The 19,193-nt window shown below is 27.9% G+C and overlaps 2 protein-coding genes across 3 annotated transcripts in view; one reads left to right on the forward strand and one right to left on the reverse strand.

Moving 5' to 3' along the window:
• ais (DExD-box helicase 52) overlaps positions 1-514 on the reverse strand; it is a 2,893-nt gene extending 2,379 nt beyond the window's left edge. The window contains 3 exon segments of the mRNA XM_011496753.1: positions 1-7; positions 9-112; positions 203-514. The exon segment at positions 1-7 is cut by the window's left edge and continues 126 nt beyond it. Coding sequence (XP_011495055.1) covers positions 1-7; positions 9-112; positions 203-289 — 198 coding nt within the window. The 5' untranslated portion in view covers positions 290-514.
• An 87-nt stretch (positions 515-601) lies between these two features.
• Positions 602-11,891, forward strand: LOC105359656 (uncharacterized). Of its 2 annotated transcripts, none has more exons than XM_011496298.1 (7): positions 602-752; positions 8,141-8,211; positions 8,282-10,222; positions 10,293-10,478; positions 10,548-10,720; positions 10,992-11,110; positions 11,426-11,891. In XM_011496298.1, exons 1-7 carry the CDS (start codon positions 737-739, stop codon positions 11,479-11,481), a joined length of 2,562 nt encoding a protein of 853 aa, XP_011494600.1. In that variant the 5' UTR covers positions 602-736; the 3' UTR covers positions 11,482-11,891. The 2 variants fall into 2 exon arrangements, with proteins under 2 accessions (XP_011494600.1, XP_011494601.1); XM_011496299.1 differs by lacking the exon at positions 602-752 and adding an exon at positions 7,872-7,955.
• Positions 11,892-19,193: the final 7,302 nt, after the last annotated feature.

A 19,193-nucleotide genomic window follows, 5' to 3' on the forward strand; every position in this document is an offset into this window, starting at 1 on the left:
CTTCCGAATCTTCATACTTTCGTTTCAACGGCTCTTCATTGCTTTCAATTTTTAAATCCACAGGTTCCGACTTGATTTTAACTTCTTCTTTAGGCGCAGGATTCTTTATTAACTAAAAATTAAAATTGCTTCATTTTAGAAGAATTATCGAGATGGTTTATAAAACTTTACCAGCTAATAGCTCAGAGTCTATCTCATTTACCGAAAATCTTTCTGCGTCGCTTTGAAAGCGCTTCAAATCAAATTTAATTCCAACAGTTAATTTTTTAAAAATATCATAGGCATCCATCCTTACGAGCCGTCACGTGTTTCACCAATATTTATCGCGGCTCGTCGAAGCAACCATAACCTACAATACATTCAAACGAACGAAGGCGACGTTTGTCACGAATATAAGTAAACAGGTTGTTGGTTCCAAACCCTAGCCATCCAGCATCGGCCATTAAAATTTTATTTGGCTAAATATTAATGGAATGTAATGGCTTTGCAGTCGGCGCGCAACCTCGCACTCCAGCAATCCCCGGCCCGTGAAAGTGCAATAATGAGAATGGGAAATGTAAGGACGATTTATTTACTAGCATTTAGTCAAATGGAAATTAAGTAGTCGTAATTTGTGTTAATTTGGACTACAACAAATTAAGCTGTAAAATAAAGTAAAAAGATAGAAATGCGGTAGAATAGGAAGAGGAAGATTCGTATTTAAAAGTACATTTTCGAGTCTCATTAACCACATCGGATGTTTTGTGGTGGTGGTGGTAAGATTAGCTTTTCTTTTGTCTTTTGGTTAAAAATATAAAGTGGAACGAAGCATTTGAGTAATAAATTTATTATATGCAGAACTGGAATTTATATATTGTATTATCGAAAGTGAGAGAGAGAGAGAGAGAGAGAGAGAGAGAGAGAGAGAGAGTGAGCGAGCGAGAGTAGAGGAAATTAGTGAATTAGTAAATTTCAAATTAGTACAGTTCAAAGACAAATTAGCTGTTAAAGCACCATATAATATTTTTTTAATAAAGAATTTAATTAATATTATTTTGTATATCGCTCGGGCAAAAGAATTGAACTAAATTATTATTAGAATATATACTCGTTACTTAAGTGATATTTTTTCTTTATCGTTTTCCTTTAACATAAGTATAGTGACAAATTATTTGTAAAATAGTTGTACCCACATTATAAATATATTGGTAAGTATTGAAAATTTTCCTATATCCTTGTTAGTACATTACGAGAATTTATGTGCCATGCTGGTGGCATTTTAATACACATTTCACATACTTGTTAAAAACATGATGAGTTTAATCATTTGTAATGTTACGTTTTATATTTAATGTATACACACATATATATGAGGAAAGTGTTTATTTAAGCGTAAATGATATGTCGAAAAAATCTTATAATAAAAAAATATGAAACAGTTTTCTATTTTATTATATATTGCTATAATGATTATAATTAGTGCATATAATTTATATACATAAATTATATATACGAATAAATATACATAAATTGTCTCTTTTTTTTATTTTTTTCTTTTCTTATTGTATAGAGTCTCCACATTTATTCATCACTAGCCAGTCAATTCCAGTGGTAACACTTTTATCAACTTTTGTAATGTTCTTAAATATTACTATATACATATATACATATATACATATATACATATATAATAATATATATATGGTTAATTATTTACAACAATGATGGAGAAAGTAGAAACAATAATTCATTTAAAGAATAAACTTATTTTTTTGAAATCTGAAGATTTAAACGCTTCTCATCGCCATCATTTCCTTATGTGTTTTTGCATCTATTTCGATGCACACTATAACTATTAATTTTTTAAAGATTTTAAAGCGTTTATAACAAAACCAATAGAGTCAAGGAATAGTTAAACTATTTTAGTTAATTAGTTAAATTTATCATTTTAATATATTATTGTACATAAATTATATCGTGTTACATGTTATTTACTCATATTACTAATATTGTTTTAAAATAAATTTTTAATTATATTGAAAATAACTAAGGATATAGATATATTATTTGTTAAATTTAAATAAAACCAATGATAAAATATTATGATTTTGAAATTATAACTATTATTATCGTAAATTTTGAGATATTAAAAAAAAATCGTTTTTGTTAAAAAAGAAAACTATTTAACAATAAATTTATAATCGAATATTAGAATTGGCATTTTCTTTGCAATTAATGATATTATTTTCAATAAAATCGAAAAATCTTTTTTTATTGATACTGAATGAAGGGCTTTTGTACAATTAAATTTGATGAAAAGTCAATCGATGAAAAATATTCTAAATAAGATGTAGTCGAATATTTTGTTGATATAATAATTTATGTAAATGCCATGTAATACTTATGTGATAATGTAAGTATAAATCATTATCTTTAAATAGCATAAAATCATTTGCATTGATTTTAACGAACTTGCGTCATCAATTTCAATAGGAGAACTATTTTAAATTATTACATATAGGTATTATTATTAGATATTTAGAAAATAATAATACAAGTTGTAATAAAATAACAATCAAATGAATTCAAATTATTATTTTAATATTAAAAGAGCCTTGTTTTTTTTTTTTTTTTTATAACCAATAACAAATAATTTGATGCATTTTTTTATCTCATTATATAAAAAAGTATTTTCACAGTTAAGATTATGTAATACAATATATATTAACGATATTTAAAAAAATTTCGTAATCTCATTAATACATTCTTTAGTATATCAATTTTTTTAACGCATTAGATGATGAGCCATTTTACTTTAAAGGGCTTGGAAATTATAAAATTTTAAATAATTTTTCTATTATCTAGTTGTTGAATGGCCAGTATAATGAAAGTAATTGATAAGAATCAATTTGTATAAGTGTAATTTAATGTCAGGAAAAAATTGGTAGATTTTGTTTAATCTCTTGTTATCCAGTTCAATCGTCCTCATAAAAGGATATTGTCATTTATGAGCATGATAAAGTAAATTGATTAAAGTATCATAAAATCTTCTTCAATTGTTAGAGAAACGAATTATTAAAAAATAAATCAGAATAAAAAGTCGTATTAATTTTAAGTTATTTTTTTTAAATGTTAAGTTTTTATAAACATTTTATAATTTTCAAACAAAGTTGCTCATTATTCGACAACTAATTATTTTCTAGAATAAAATTATAAAACAAAAAAAAAAAAAACTTTATAAAATATATACCTCAACTACACAATGCATCCTAACTGCAAAAATATTTTTTTTATAACATTCTTCATATTAATGAAAAGATATGTGAAAACTCTCTTATATAACTATATTGCAATTGTTTTGAACTTTCCAATTGAAATTAATTTAATCATACAGACAAAATATTTCACGAACGTTTAAAACTTGAAACTATCACCAAGTTGTTTAGCCCTAAATAAATTTAACTGCGTTAATATTAAGTGACAGTTGAATTTTACACTCGCAAAAAGTAAACCTGAATAAATTGTAACTTGTATTTTATATGTAAATATGTATGTACCAACAATTATACACAACATCGTTTATTTTAATTGTATTATAATATAAAATTTAACGAAATAAAGTTTTTTAATCTTTTATTTAATTTTTAAAAATATATCCGTTAATTTTCTTATAAATCATTCTTAAGAGTATTAACTTATTGCATGTTGCATTATATATTATTAATTGAAAATAATTAATATTGCAACGGTAGATAAACTTTGTTTCATATTCATTTTTTATTTATTCTGGTTATTTATTTAGTAATGCAAATGCATCACCGATAAGAATATCATTGTTTGGAAAAAAGCAATTTCGTTTCACATATTTTCCCTCGTTTATTATTATCTAAATTCACATAACTAACAATTATGTATAAATCATTAGATTTGTTTTATATGGGGAATTTCCGTTAAATGTTTATGCATAAAAGAATGATATATATATATATATATATAATAGAGAGAGAGAGAGAGAGAGAGAGAGAGAGAGAGAGAGAGAGAGAGAGAGAGAGAGAGAGAGAGAGAGAGAGATTGAATGATATAAGGAAGGATATCAGGATTCACGTTTCTTTTTGATTTTTCAAAATTCAACAATTATTCAGTTCTTTGGTATTTATCGAGTTTTCCTAACAAAATTTTTTATCCACAATAAAAATAAAGCATTGGTAATATTGATATTACATTAGTAGATTTATTTAAATTAGATTAATTTTTTTTTTAATATTCGAAATTGTCTTATTTGATTTGAAGTAATTTATTTATTTAAAAATTATTATTTATATAAATTAATATTTTGTTATCATTATAGGATAAGTGATAACATTAAAAATATCTGTTTACGAAAGTATTTATAGGGAACAAAATGCGATTGATTACCGATGCTGATTTTTGTATTCATTATTCAATATTTAGTGTCATGCATGAACAATTAAAATGCTATTTATTTACTAAATGTTGTAACGGTATAATATTTGTATTAATGTACAGAAAGTAAATAAATATTTGAATTTAAAAAATTTTTAAAAAATTTTCATTCCCTGTAAAGTATCGTACACGTATAAATGTGAATAATATACTTACTAATTATCTATTTATAATATAAAAATTCAAAAATTTTTCTAACGACTTTAATGCATTTCATTTTTTCAAAAAGCGTCAAAGCGTTAATAATGGAAAATGTAATATTAGTCCTTTCTCTCTGACATATATATATATATATATGTATTACAATTGAATTGGCATATGTAATATGATAATTTGATTTTAATAATAAAAAACAACATATGTAATACAGGAAACAGCAGATATGATGAAATATATATTCAGTTGGCATTAGAAATGTTTTAATATATAGTCTTGAAATAATTAAGCATATTCCTTTCTTTGTCAAAATTAATTAGTGATCTTATATATATATATATATATATATAAGATGCAAGATATAATTTTACCAAGAATTTTATTTTCATTAGTTTTCGTTGACATTTCGTTGACAACATAAACAATTCTAACATAACTTGATATACATTAAAAAAAATTACAATATTATTTAAACTATTATTATTTTTTTAATTCTGTTACGAAGTAGTTAAAAACTCATTCATTAAAGTAATATTATATGTTTTTACAAAAAAAAAATTTATATAATTTTGTAATTTTTCTGAAGTTTTAACCAACATTTGACAAAATTCTTTCAACTATAATGCAATACATTAATATTTTTTTATTTTTATTGATAATAACAGTATAACGTTGTAAATAAAAAATAAAAATTATCATAATTATGAAATCCGTTGATTTCAAGAAATAAATAGTGAGCAACAACATTATTTGTATAAATAAAAAAAAATGTATTATTTTGAATTTTTTCCTTTATTAACAATTAAAGTGTACTCTCATGTTTCTATTATTACTTCAATGCTTCCACTAAAATATTTTTCAATTAAGAATGTAAAATGTTTAAAGTTTTCTTTTTTGCTTTACATTCGGATTAGATAAGTAGATTTAACATAATTTAGATAGTTCGATTACAAATAATACTGAATAACAAATATTATATTGTAATATACTTTTATAATTTTTATTCATAATTAATGTACATTGCAAGTATAATATCTATTACGTAAAAGGCATTGGTGTTCGTATTAACAATCCAACTCTACCAAGAACATTTTCTAATATGAGCATTCGGATATTCATCTTTAGCACTCGATAGCGTCCAAATTCTCATACGCGAACAAAAAAATAATGTATAGATGATTTCAATAATATAATTAGTTTGCATATACGTGTATACAATTATTCAACGCGTGCATGAGTAATATGAATGTTTATGGGACTAAGTCGTGCGTTTAAATAAGTTCAATTATGCGTTGCTTGAATACCATTAGTAAAATTAGTGCTTTTATATCCGTTCCGCGTATGCGATTTTATATTTTATATTTTATATACTATGCAGGTAAAATGATTTATTCAAGATTTACGTTTGGAAATTGGCAGACCAATTACTTTATTGTATGTAACAAAATATTTATGGTCAAATTTGTAAAAAATTTTATATAACAATAGTAATAACTTATCCTAATAATAGGAATAATGGATGTTTATGTAACACACAACTTTCATTCTCACAATACACAATATCCAATACTACATTGTCCACGATATCTTTGGCTGTTTTATGATATTATTTGAATTGTACTGAAAAATTAAAACACGATTGTGAAAACGGGGCGAGGCAGGTCGGTTTATTCACGATCTTTTAGATGAGTAATCCGTGGATGGACTAGCAATGCTCCAACTGCCAGTCTGCCTTGCCGGCGCATCTTTAGGCTATTTCGTTTCTAATATAATAAAGCTTGTGAAATATGAAAAAAAAAAGTTGCTCGGCGTCTGCTCTTCAAGGACGCTCATATGTTGGCTCGATCAGTACCAGCGTATAGCATTTCAGCAACGTTAAAGGATTCGTAGCTAACGTAGCGTATTGCCGAGCTCGCGTCAAACGCTCTTTTCGAGAGTCCTTTTATCCTCTCTCCTTTCGTTTCTCCACAAGACAATAGAGAATGGCAAAGAAAAAAACCCCCACGATACTCGAGAAGAGCTTAATTTTCAGCTCCGCAGGACATATTGAATTTAGGCGCCCCTCCTCGAGTCGATGCTTTTTAACTTTCGAACCGTCCTCCGTCGTCCTTGAACACGAGCTTCGACTGCAGTGGCGTTGATTCTCGTGGTCAGGGCGATTGCTTTCGGCTTTGAAAAAATAAGTATTCCCATTATAAATAGCAAATTATATTAAAATCAATAGTATGTCCACCAGCACGGACATTTAGTGTCATAATTATCAACACAGGTACGTAGCTACGCGTGCACATACGTGTTGTTGATGCAAGCAACGCACACGCGCAAGTACATACGCATTACTTCCTTACTCGTTTTGTTCTGTAATGAGAAATTGAAAATTGTTTGCTCTGTTATTCTTGCATTTACGTATTCGAAAAGTACATGATATTCCTTAATTAAGTTCATAATTGTTCTTCAACTAAGAATTCAACATAAAAAAAAATTGTTTATTTCAGTATATGGTTAAGAAATGAGATTTTTTAATTTATTACCTTACTAAAGAATAAAAATATTTATTGATTATAAAATGCAAAAGATTTTTAATATGATTGCTTAATTTTTTAGCCAATTGCATAATTTTAATGATATTAACTTATTTCAAATTTGACTTACGTTACCATTATAAAAATGAAACTGTATTTTATATTTCTAGGCTTTGTTTTATAGCATAGTCGATTCAATGTATCATTTTAACATAAATATAACATAATAGCATGAATAATACAAATGAACTAATTATGTATTAATTATTAAATGTTTCAAATGTTTAAATTAGCTATGCCATATAATATTAAATAACTTTTAGATTCATTATTTTGATAATTTACAAAAGTTATAATCGAGCCGAACAATAAATTTCAGTCAATTGTTAATCAATATCATTTATGTTAAAAATCCGTCATTGGCCCTTAAACAACGTAATTTGAATTTCTCAAACAATGCAATAAAGCATTATTATGCTTTAACTGCAAATCGAATTTATTATTTTTGCCAACCTTTTGAAATTCATTGTTCATGGCAGACGTTTGAAAACGCATCTTAAATTTTTGTACTTCTATGGACCGTAAATGTGTTTACTTCTTTACAAACGAATTTCAAATAAACTTTCATTTAAAATTTAAAGTGACTTCATTATACTTCGTGCTTGTTATGAATGATTTTTTTTTTAATGCAAAATTTGTTAACAATTTGATGTAAAACGAATGTATTTTTTAAAATGAACAATGATTGTAACCTTTACAAAAATGCCAAAAGTGTCCAGTCAATGTTGTTAAATGAAAGCAATTTTATTTAATTAAATGTATGAGGCTAATTAGGTCTGTATATTTTATAAACGTAGAGAATTATTTTACTTTGTAAATTATTTTTTCTAATGCAAATGAACTTGTTAATTATTAACTAAATCATTATAAATTAGTCGAATTTAATTTATTTCTTAATTTAATAATATTATGTCTTAATATATTAATGCTGAATAATTTGTTATATTTTTACTATTCAGAAATAATCATGGAGTACAATATACCAATATCGATTAACAAATTAGATAGATTTCCAATTCTTCCACCACTTGTATGTATTATTTTTATAATTTCAAAAACAATACAAATTATTTGATTCCTTTTGTATTTATATTTCACAGATAACAAATGATATTGTAACGGAAATACAATATTACAAGAAGCTAGCTATAGCTGTCGAGGAAAGATTAAGAACTCTGGAAATTGTTAAAGATACTTGTGTAACAATGAATAAAGAAGAATCAAATAAAAACATCATTCCAGTTTTAATAGAAAATAATAATGTCACATCGGATTATTCTTTTAAACCTAAAGATGATAAGGTGAAACAGGATGCGACTTCCATTGAACTAATAATGGATTATCCAACAAAAGACGAGGAGGTTGAGGAAAATTTAATTGACATTAGTACTCCTATAAATGAAAATGTTCCAAACAATAGTTTAATTGATAAAGATGACGGTATTTGCGAACCAAAGCAAAAGAATCCTGAACATATAGACAAATCCATATCGGATGACGACAGGAGTTGCTTTAACGAAACTCTACAGTGCAACAGTATTAGTTCCGATACAGTCACAGTTAGCACTGATTTAAATCAATATTTCAATACATCGCCATCGATAAAAACAGATACGACAGACACTACACCAGAAAATTGGAAACCGCAAGTGCCTAAAACATTAGATATTGTTCCAATCACAGTAAATAAAATGAAATGTCCAAATAAATTAAATACAAATAATGGAGAATCCCAGAAACTAGTGCGTCGCGGATCTTATGTATTAGATGCACCGAGTCCAATGCTTTTAGCACATATGCACAATGAAACTGTAAATACAGAGGTAAAATCGCCATCTTCCGTTCAGTCAATTAGGTGCAAAGAATGGAATTCCAATCATACAAAAACAAATTGGGAAAGTCCAAATAAATTTAAAGAACCAACAATGTTCCGCTTAAATTCTGCTACTAAAGTTAGAAAAGGTAGTCATACAAGCATTCCTAGTCAAAGAGTTTGTAGATCGGTATCAAGCTCCAAAACTTGCTCACCCCTAGATGTTTGTCAGCCCACAAAATCAGTCGATTGTATTCAAGCAATGTTCACGAAAGAATTTTGTTCTTCCAAGACTGTAAGTAACAAAGTCGCCAATCAAAGTAAAATATACTCATCGCCTGTTAATGGAACAAATGGTGTTCGCAATCATGGTTTAAAGAAAACTGTTAAAAACACATCGATATTAAATTTAGCAAATAGACTTAGCGGATCATTAGGAAGTTTAAGTAACGTTAGTCCAAAACCGTATAAGCGAGTGGAGAGAAAACATAGTAATGATTCAAATTTGGATAAAAGTCTCACTCCCGATTCCCTAAAAAGTAATGATCATACGAAGAAGCGAAAGCCAGTTATAACGTCGGAGAAAATTGTAACAGCTTTTCGAGAAATTCAGGATACCCATAAAAGAGAAATGATTGAGTTAGTGACGCGACAGCAAGAGGAGCAAGCCAAAATGCAAGACGATTTTAAGAAACAACAGATTACTTTATTAGCACAAATTAGAAAAGTTTTTCCTGAAATTCCAATTTCAGTGCTTAAAGAAGCAATAAATGGTAATAAGAGTGCAGAGTCCAAAGAAGCGTTAAATTCAAAAACGGTAAATACAAAATCAGAGTCTGTTCAAACGCAAAAGGTCATTAAAAAAAAGCCCCAAGTTAATGGAATTAGTTACATTGAGAGAAAAGATGAACGCATTATTACTAAATTGTCCACCAATTGTACTCAACAGTCCAAGGAATTGTTATCTACCTCGTGTCAGTTATCTCTTCAAGCAACAAATTCTACCGTATCGCCATGTTATCAATATAACTGTCAATCTATTGAAACATTGAATGACGCATCCATATTGAATAGTCGTATTCAATTGTCAAACTTTACAACCATAGATGATATCCCAGTGGGAAATCCAATTCGTAGACATTCTAACGTTAGTCGTCAACTGTTTCCACTTGATGGTAGAGCAGTACGTGCACCAATATTAGATAACACAGTTTACGTAGATAAACACGTAAGAAATTTTGATATGTCATTGTACTTAGTCTTTAAGAAAAATTTCTATCGAGTTTATTTACATTTAGATAAAAGCAGCAACGATAATAAATGCATATGCAAAAGGCTTTTTAGTTAGAAGATTAATGAAGACGGAAAAGATTATTGCTCTGAAAAACACTTATAAAGAAGCGTTACATTGCATGTTACGACTACATGTGGATGAGCCACTTCAGGTGCCTGAAGTAAGATTCAAAAAAAGGCTTCAGCAACAGGTATAATTTATAAATATTTTCATGTATCGGTAATATTTTATACACGTGAACTTATTTTTTATTCATTAGTGCGATGCAGCATCAATGAATATTGTAGATTTATTTTCACAAGATCCTGCTTTACAAATGGAAATAATAGCTCACGATCGAGGGATTAAAACAGCTCGCTCTGATAGACCAAGTTCTGCTCGCTCATACTCTTTTGCAACTCAGCGCACACTTGCTAGAAAAAAACTCAAAGAGTATGAATCTGATTAATATTTTACTATAAGATTAGTATAGTCAACATTGAAATTAAAAAAATATTTAGTTTTATAAATAAATAGTTTTCAAAAAAATGAAATGAATTATTAATTTAAATTAATATATAAGTTTTATGTGATAATTGTTGTGAATAGAGCTACGCCAAGTATGTTATGATTTGATTATATAATAATTAATATCTGCGTAATTATACATTATAAGTACTTGAAAAATGTTTTAATATTTTGGTTTGCTTAATGCAATTTATAGAATGGGTATTTATCCAAGCTCACAAAGTTCAATGATGTCTAAATCTTGTCCGGTTAGATCAAGATGTCAAACATGGACTTCGAATTCAAAGGAAAGAAAAACTACAATTAGTTTAATAAGTACGTATGATTTAATTTAAAATCATTTATATCGTTATACAAAATTTTGATATTTGTCAATGTAATGTTTGCTCTTCTTTTACCACAATCAGTCTGGCAAATAATATATATATATATATATATTAATTATGAAATAATAAAGTACGACAATTCATTTTTATAATATGCATCTTTCTCTATGTGTATTGTAAGAATTGTACAAAGTTATGTAAATATCTGACAAATAAAAATATTTATATAATTGATATGTTAATAAATGTAACGTGAAAATTCGCGTAAAGAAATTTTGACTAATTATAAACATAATTTTTCTAGATCAAGGGATTAAAAGAAGTACTAGTGCTGGTGCTGTACGTAAACCGTGGCGATAAGCAAATTCTTAAAAAGATATTTAAATTATTGCACATTAATTATGAGTAAGAGAAAGATATTGCACTTAATAACAATATAAAGCCGTCCTAGTGCCTCACAGTATCTTTTAACAAAATATAAATTAATTTTTTAATTTAAAATATTTTAAACAATACTTATTCCAAAGTGCATTATTTGCATGTTTTCTGTGATATATTAGATTATGGGAATTAATTTTATTTATTTTTTTTTTTTTATTATTTATATTTAACTCACTGTATATAAGAATATAATCCTCGTTTTTACAAAACAATGTTTTTGAAGCAGACACTGTCCAGTAGATATAGTACAACTTACAAATAAAGTTGCTACTGTTGCTTAATAAAGTTAAATCTTTGCTGCTCATCTATTCATTTAAGTATTTATTATTAGCGCAATTAAATATATTTGTAATAAGATATAGATTTAATTTATAAATATTTAAAAACTGTAAAATAAATGTTTTTAAGAAATACCAATTTTACAGTCACCTGTTTTACCATAATTTTTCGATGATTATTATTTTTCATTAAGGAGACAAATAAGTCGAAAACTTTCGTTTTTCATCGTATTAGAGAAGAAAGTTGTGCAAATCAATGACTGGCGCAATTTTACTCAATCATATAAGTTTAGACGATTAGTATGCGAGTAGTATATTGCAATTTAGTCCAGTGTCATTGATTCTGCCATTGTGTAAAACAATTAAAAGCATATTAATTATATATTATCTATGTAAATTATGATAATTTTCAATTATAATTTTCATGTTTTTATTATTAAATACGCTGCGATTAACTCAAATCCATTGAAAAGTATGTTGGCAGGAAAATATTAGTTTTCATGTTGGAGGCCTTTCAAAGTCAGAATATTGATTCTATTGATCAATAGAATTCTATTTCTATTGAATTCTAATGATAGAAGTGCTAATGATGACTGATGAAATTTGATCGCGATGCCTATAACTTTGAAAAAGAAAGGTGATGATTTATATTTATATCTATTAAAATTTGTTAAACCCACGTCTAAGATCACTGAGTATCAGAAATTTATCTTGGATAAAAATTATATATTTAAAAATAGGATCATCGATTTATATTTAAAGTACTATTTCTTCATTATACTCACGTTTCAATTGATTTTTTATTTAATGAATTAGAACCAGTAACGGTACGACAAATTCATCGGTAGCGAATATTCTTTTGGTGCAGCAGTGTTTTAGTTTATGTTACCGAAAGCAATTGCAACCGATATAATTTAACGTCAATAATACTTTTTTTTTCTATCATTAAAAATTATAGCCTATATTTTTTATACAAATGTGATAATACTTATTACGGATTTTGTTTCGCTTTGATTTTTATATGTTTATTGTCATAGGATCACATATAAAACATATAAATGTCAACATTCGTTGGTAAAGGTTCGTATGGGATAATAAAATAAATACAGACGTATTTTTAAATATATTTGTTAATAAATTTTAACAAATTGTATATTTATTACAATAAAAATTACGGATATATATATATATATATATATATATATGTTTATATATTATAATATATTTAAAATATTATAGTACAATTTATAATAAATTATGTAATAATATAATTTACAAAATTTGTTTGATTAATTTTGAATAAAACTTGAAAGCTTTATAAGTTGAATATAAATAGTTATGAATAATATATATATATATATATATATATAATCCAAATATTATAGATTTGGCCGATATTTTATTATGATTTTATAATGTTTATGATGATGATGATGATGGTTGCTGAGATCTCGTATCTCAGGTTTACAAAGCGGATGAGTAACACTAGTCCAAGGGAATTTCGTTACTTCCTCCTTTCTTCCTTTGATTTTTTTTCATTTTTAATTTCTCACGCTAACGAAAATCTCCTTATCGATATGATTTTCATTAAAATACCACTTCATTTAGCTCCTTTTTTATTACGGCATAAGAAATTAATAAATATTTAAGAATGGTTATAAAAATTATATTTTTATTTTAGAAATAATAATTATTACTACTTATTTTCATATAATTAAGATAGAGGAAGTAGGATTTCATGTTGAATAAATTATGTCAAATTTATTAGATTAAATGGTGATTTATATATATATATATATATATATAATTCGATAAATTTTTACATTAATATCAGTTAATAAATTTATAATAAAAATGTATTATGAACATTATAGTCATAAATAAAATATGACAATAAATCACAAATGCTTGTAATTATTAGAATTTCTTTGATTAATTCGAGAAAGAAAATCGTTAAAAATGTTTTTTAATTGATTTACATAAACTTTCTAATAACATTTCTATCTCTTAATCTCACTACTATTTGCAATTGGTGCTAGGATTTATATTATAAAATTGGTGCGTTTTTATTAGTTGGTAAAAATGATATTTATCCATTATAACAATTACCTTTACCGAATGACTGAGATTATTTTTGATATGAAATAATTATAAATATTATTGTAGAAGAAAATAACAAGAATCAGTCTTAAAATAACAATTGACGGTCAATAATTTAAATATAACTACAGTTAAATTTAGAATCTTTTAAACTGCGTATGCCTTGAATACTACTTACAAGCACATAATTACTGCTTCTAATCAACTTTCTCGTTGTCATAGAAGACCAAGAGGCAAAATTTATCAAAGACAATTTACGGGCTACAAGTGCACGTTGAATTAATTTCATTGAAAAACTCGCTAAAGAGCAAATATGCAAATCAGCACTGAAGATGTAAAAGACTTACCTTTGTAATTTATACTTAAATCAATTACATATGAATTTATTGTATCGGTAATGTATATATATTTATATAGCGAATCCGTAATTTATTATTCAAGCTTCTTTTGAAAAAGAACTAATCACGTTAGTTCATCGTAATATATAAAATATAAAATTTTTGTATAGTTTTAAAATGGATAAATAATGGCATAAATGCGGCAACGTCAGTTTTATTGATAAAAATTCGGCTCAATATAAATAAAATTTTTTTTATTTGGAAAGTTGCCTATCGCCTGAAAATCGTTAAATCCTTAAGTTAATTTTATTAAAAGTTTTCATGATAAATTTGATTACATGATAATAATAATAAAATTCATTATTATCGCTAATTAAAATTTTCATAATAATGTAGCAAGATTGTTTATTTATTTAAAATTTTCAATAATAACCTACATTATAATTATAAACATTTGCATTTCACGAGCTAAACGAAATTAAATATTTAAATTATGCTGCTAAATTTATGAAAATTCTATTAGATACGAGATGAGTTATGACATTTGTTTATTTGAATTAAACTTTTCAAATTTATTCGAGAATAGTAATTAGTTAATAAATTTATTCGCTTACATTTATGAATTATAAAATGTATTTATATTTTTATATTTAATAACACACGCATAATTTTTAGTGTTCGATTCTTTGTAAATTTAATGTCAAAAGTGTTAATTTGTCGATGAAATTACCAAACACTCATTATTTGCTATTTTATAATAATTTTTAATGATCAATATTTGTGTTAAGGTTTTTTATTTATTTATTTTTTTTTTTTCACAATTTTCCTTTTTTTTTTTTTTTACACTTTTACTTTTATAAATTATCATCAACCATATCTTAGAAAATACTTTTAATAGTTTAATAATTTAATTCATAAGCTTAATAGATGGTAAAAATCTTTTATAATTGAAATAATTTTCGTCTTTCGTATGAAATATATGATTTAAGATATTAATGTAGATCAAGCTGTAGCCTAGGAAAAATGATAAATTTAATAGACTAAAATTAATTAACGTCGTTAAAATAAAATAAAGATGTATGCAGAATTTAATTCATATAAGTAAAAGGAAGTGCTAAATTGTGTAGGTAATTTATATTTAGTTATCATTACCAAAGACATTTCAAGTTAAAATGTTATGTTTCATGTTTAATAATAAAACGAAAGAATTAAATGCACACACAAAAATAATATTCCTACCATTGTTGTAATAATATTTGATTATATGGTATTAATATGTTTATGTTTATATTTGGTCAGTGAAGCTTTTAAAATGGAGAAATTGATGATTTTGAGAATAAAGGAAATGATAGGAGAAACAAGAACAGAAGAATAATCCAGATAACAATTAATATACAAGGTGCAAAAGACAAAAGATAATATTATCGGTGAGTTTAACGCAAGTTATTAGTAAGCTTATGTATAGATAAAAATTAACGTTTCCACTGTCAACTTACTATCTACCTAGCAAGCAATTATTTTCTTAATTAAAGTTATGAATTAAACCTTATTTCTCTATTTGCTGTAAAGAGCATTGACAAATAGGTGGTGGGCGAGATGAAATTACAAACAATGTTTAAAAGATACTCGATCCTTGCAAGAGATATTAATTCAATATCGTAGCGAATTTTAACGCGTCCTCGCGTTATCGAGATGACGCCGAATGTGCGAAAGCCTATTTGCAAATGTAAAACCGTAATAGAATTCAGCGTCGGCTTAAATAAACGTGCGCCACACGACGATATGGGCGGGATGGGTAGGTATTGGTGGGGTGGGGGGGGGAGCAGCGGCGGCGACGGTAGAGTAAGAAGCAAGTGGCCACAAAGCACCGATGAGAAAAAAAAAAAAGATAATTTCAAGAGTTTACAACAAAGCTATTTAAAAAAAAAAGAACAAAAAAAAACAAAAAAAAAAAACAAAAAAAAAACAAAAAAAAAAGGCCTAGTTCGCAGTATCGGGGCTGGGGTGGGCACGGGTAAGCGAAAATCGAGGCAAGAAAGTCGGCCACGCGTATCCCGGAGCTCGCTCGTATTTTTATTTGGCCATAAAGGCCCGTCGGAGAGCTCGTCAGGGTGTTGTTGCCGTCGCTCCAAGCCCTTCGCAAGTAGGACGTGTTAATGCACGAAATGAGCCAGTGGTGGTGGGCGCACGGCGTATAAAAATAGTCGGGCCGACGGAGGAGCCTCACCAGCCAGACGCTATTTAACCAATGGAAATAATAGCTCGTGGTCGCGCGACGAACGTTGGAGCGCTACTCAGGCAATGGCGAGGTCGCCGCGATCGCCCCTTCAACCGGAATCCACGGAGACGGAAGCCCGTAGTCCGTCGGCTCTATTTTCGCGAACGCCTTTTCGACAACAATAATAAAATAACAATAATGACGACGACGACGACGACGATGCCCCGGGCGGCGCGGGCATCCTGGCAGCCGGCCAACGCTACCCGTAACCCCAGTCGGAAGTTGAAGGGGCCGGGCGCGCTCTCTTATCTGCCCATTGAGGTTGCTTATCCACGATCGCGTCCTCCTCCAACGCCGTTCCATTCCAATAATCCGGCACCGCGAGAGAACTCCCGTGATTCATCCGCGATATCCAGTAGTTTGGACATTAAGGGGGCTTATTATGTTCTGACGACGAGGAGTATGGCCGCGTCGCGCAATGCCCTTCCTAATATTGAAACGACGCGCTGCCGGCCAACTCAAAGTCAATTCGGGCATAATCTACGATTGGATTATTCGAAACTCCGCGAAATTTTTATTTATTTTATGTGCACGAGATTCGACTCGATGACGAGCGATGGATTCGCTTAAGGAGCAGCCACGGTATTTTCAATTCCAAATTTCAAATTCCAATGTCTCTCGGTACATTGCGAGTTATTATAGCATTAATGGCGATGAGTCATACGGAAGCCGACGTGGATTATTGGAGGATCGTCAGGACCGATTAGTTCCCTTAATAAATGCAAAATTTATTTACGAGCAACGAATAAATCATTAAAATTTATTTGTTTTAAAGTGCAAGCAATGTAGTATGTAATGTAGTAGTATGATGTGTAATAGAGATGTGATACCAACTAAATTTGGACCATTGAGATTTGATACGAATGAAATTTCACAGTATTTCGCCTAATGTTCTTCGGTTAGTTAATAAATCATATCCCTAAGCTTGATATTTGAATCGTTTATTTAATAATATACTTTATTATAATTGAACAACGTTCCATTTAGAAATTAATTGATGACATTACGTAGGTTTGTAATTGGAGCGTACTTTCTTATCTTATAGCGGCTAATGCTTTCTCCACTTTGGTTTCACGCAACAATATCGAAGAATTTCCTAATGGACAATTTCATTGATATTCCAACGAAATAATAAGAATTGTATGTTGAAAAGATACGCACTCCCACTCCTCCCCATCCCACCTCCGCCCTAATAAACATATTTATTAATTAATACATAGTCGATGAATATTAATGCAACCAGATATTTTTTTTAATATATATAGATATTGACAGATGTAGACATAAGTAGGCGTACGAGTATCCCTAATTACAGTAAATATAGGGGATAAGCCGACGTTATGAAAGAAGGACGTTAAATCCGACATATATAATATATATTAGGCTACAATTAAAAGCTTAAATACTATCTCTCTCTCTCTCTCTCTCTCTCTCTCTATCTATCTATCTATCTATCTATCTCTCTACCTATCTATCTGTCTATCCTATTGTATAATAAGCAGTGGTATGTATCACTTTAAAATTACTGGGCGATTCTAATAAAAGGTTGTCACGGCATCTTCTCTTTATACTCAGATGTCCGTCAAGATTTACCATTTAATCGCGCGTCTATTTGTGCTTGAAATAACTGTATTACCGTTTTCGCATGTTTAATATTCCGTTGAGCGAATTTCGCGTAGATCCGTAGGTATTCTGTTTTACTTCGGATGCCACATTTAGAAGCGCATCCACGTCTTACTATTATATAAATAAAAGAATTTACGCCTCTTGAGGATAGGCAAATAATTGTTATATTATTTAATCGGAAAATATAGACAATAAGATATTTTATTTCTTATTATCGCATTATTAACTTGTTTATCACTCGTATAAATAGCATATTGATTTAAATGTGCAAAATTCCAAATTGGAAATGAGCTCCTGTGCAAATTTTGCATCGTTTAAGTGACGCAATATTCATAGAAATTATTAATTTATTTTAATCGAGGCTCATTTTCAGAATCGACAATCATTACAATTTAGTATCATTTATTATTTATTGTTTTCTTTTTTTCTCATTTCTTCTTCTCTTCTCTTCTCTTCTCTTCTTTTCTTTTCTCTCTCTCTCTCTCTCTCTCTCTCTCTCTCTATCTCTCTCATAAATAAAAATCAATGATGATAAGCAAGAAAAGACGTAAAATGACGAGTATACTCAACAAAGTACTCTACAAAGTACTCTATAAAAGTGATTTTATATTGAAAACCAATGGAACAAAGAGAAATATAAAATTTAATACTCCATATTAACGACAATGAGTTTTCTTTTTTTGTTGAGTAAATGAACGATGAGTCCACGACAAGATGTTTTATACGCATATTCGTAGATCTGAAGGATATTCTACAATGGTGAAAGGACGAAAGAAAAAAGGCAAAAGAAAAATAAAGCAACTTTCATTTTGTTAATTACAATTCAATTTAAATTACATGTATAATTTTTTGTTAGCATTAGTTTGTCTTATTATTAAGAATTCAAGATATTGTAAATCTATAAAATGTCACAATCTTCAGGACGAATGACTAAATAAACGAGTGCGATCATTCTATTTGCAATTGTACTTTCCCAACATTATTACAATGCGAAATATCAATTATATTCAA

This window comes from Ceratosolen solmsi, unplaced genomic scaffold, assembly GCF_000503995.2.
Source record: "Ceratosolen solmsi marchali unplaced genomic scaffold, CerSol_1.0 scaffold29, whole genome shotgun sequence".
In the NCBI taxonomy this organism is placed as follows: Eukaryota; Metazoa; Arthropoda; class Insecta; order Hymenoptera; family Agaonidae; genus Ceratosolen; species Ceratosolen solmsi.

What these genes read in the sequence shown, in the direction of transcription:
- LOC105359656 (XM_011496298.1), top strand. An exon ending in CAGTTTACGTAGATAAACAC is followed by an intron (nt 10,223 to 10,292) that starts GTAAGAAATTTT and finishes ATTTACATTTAG; the next exon opens with ATAAAAGCAGCAACGATAAT. An exon ending in AAAAAAGGCTTCAGCAACAG is followed by an intron (nt 10,479 to 10,547) that starts GTATAATTTATA and finishes TTTATTCATTAG; the next exon opens with TGCGATGCAGCATCAATGAA.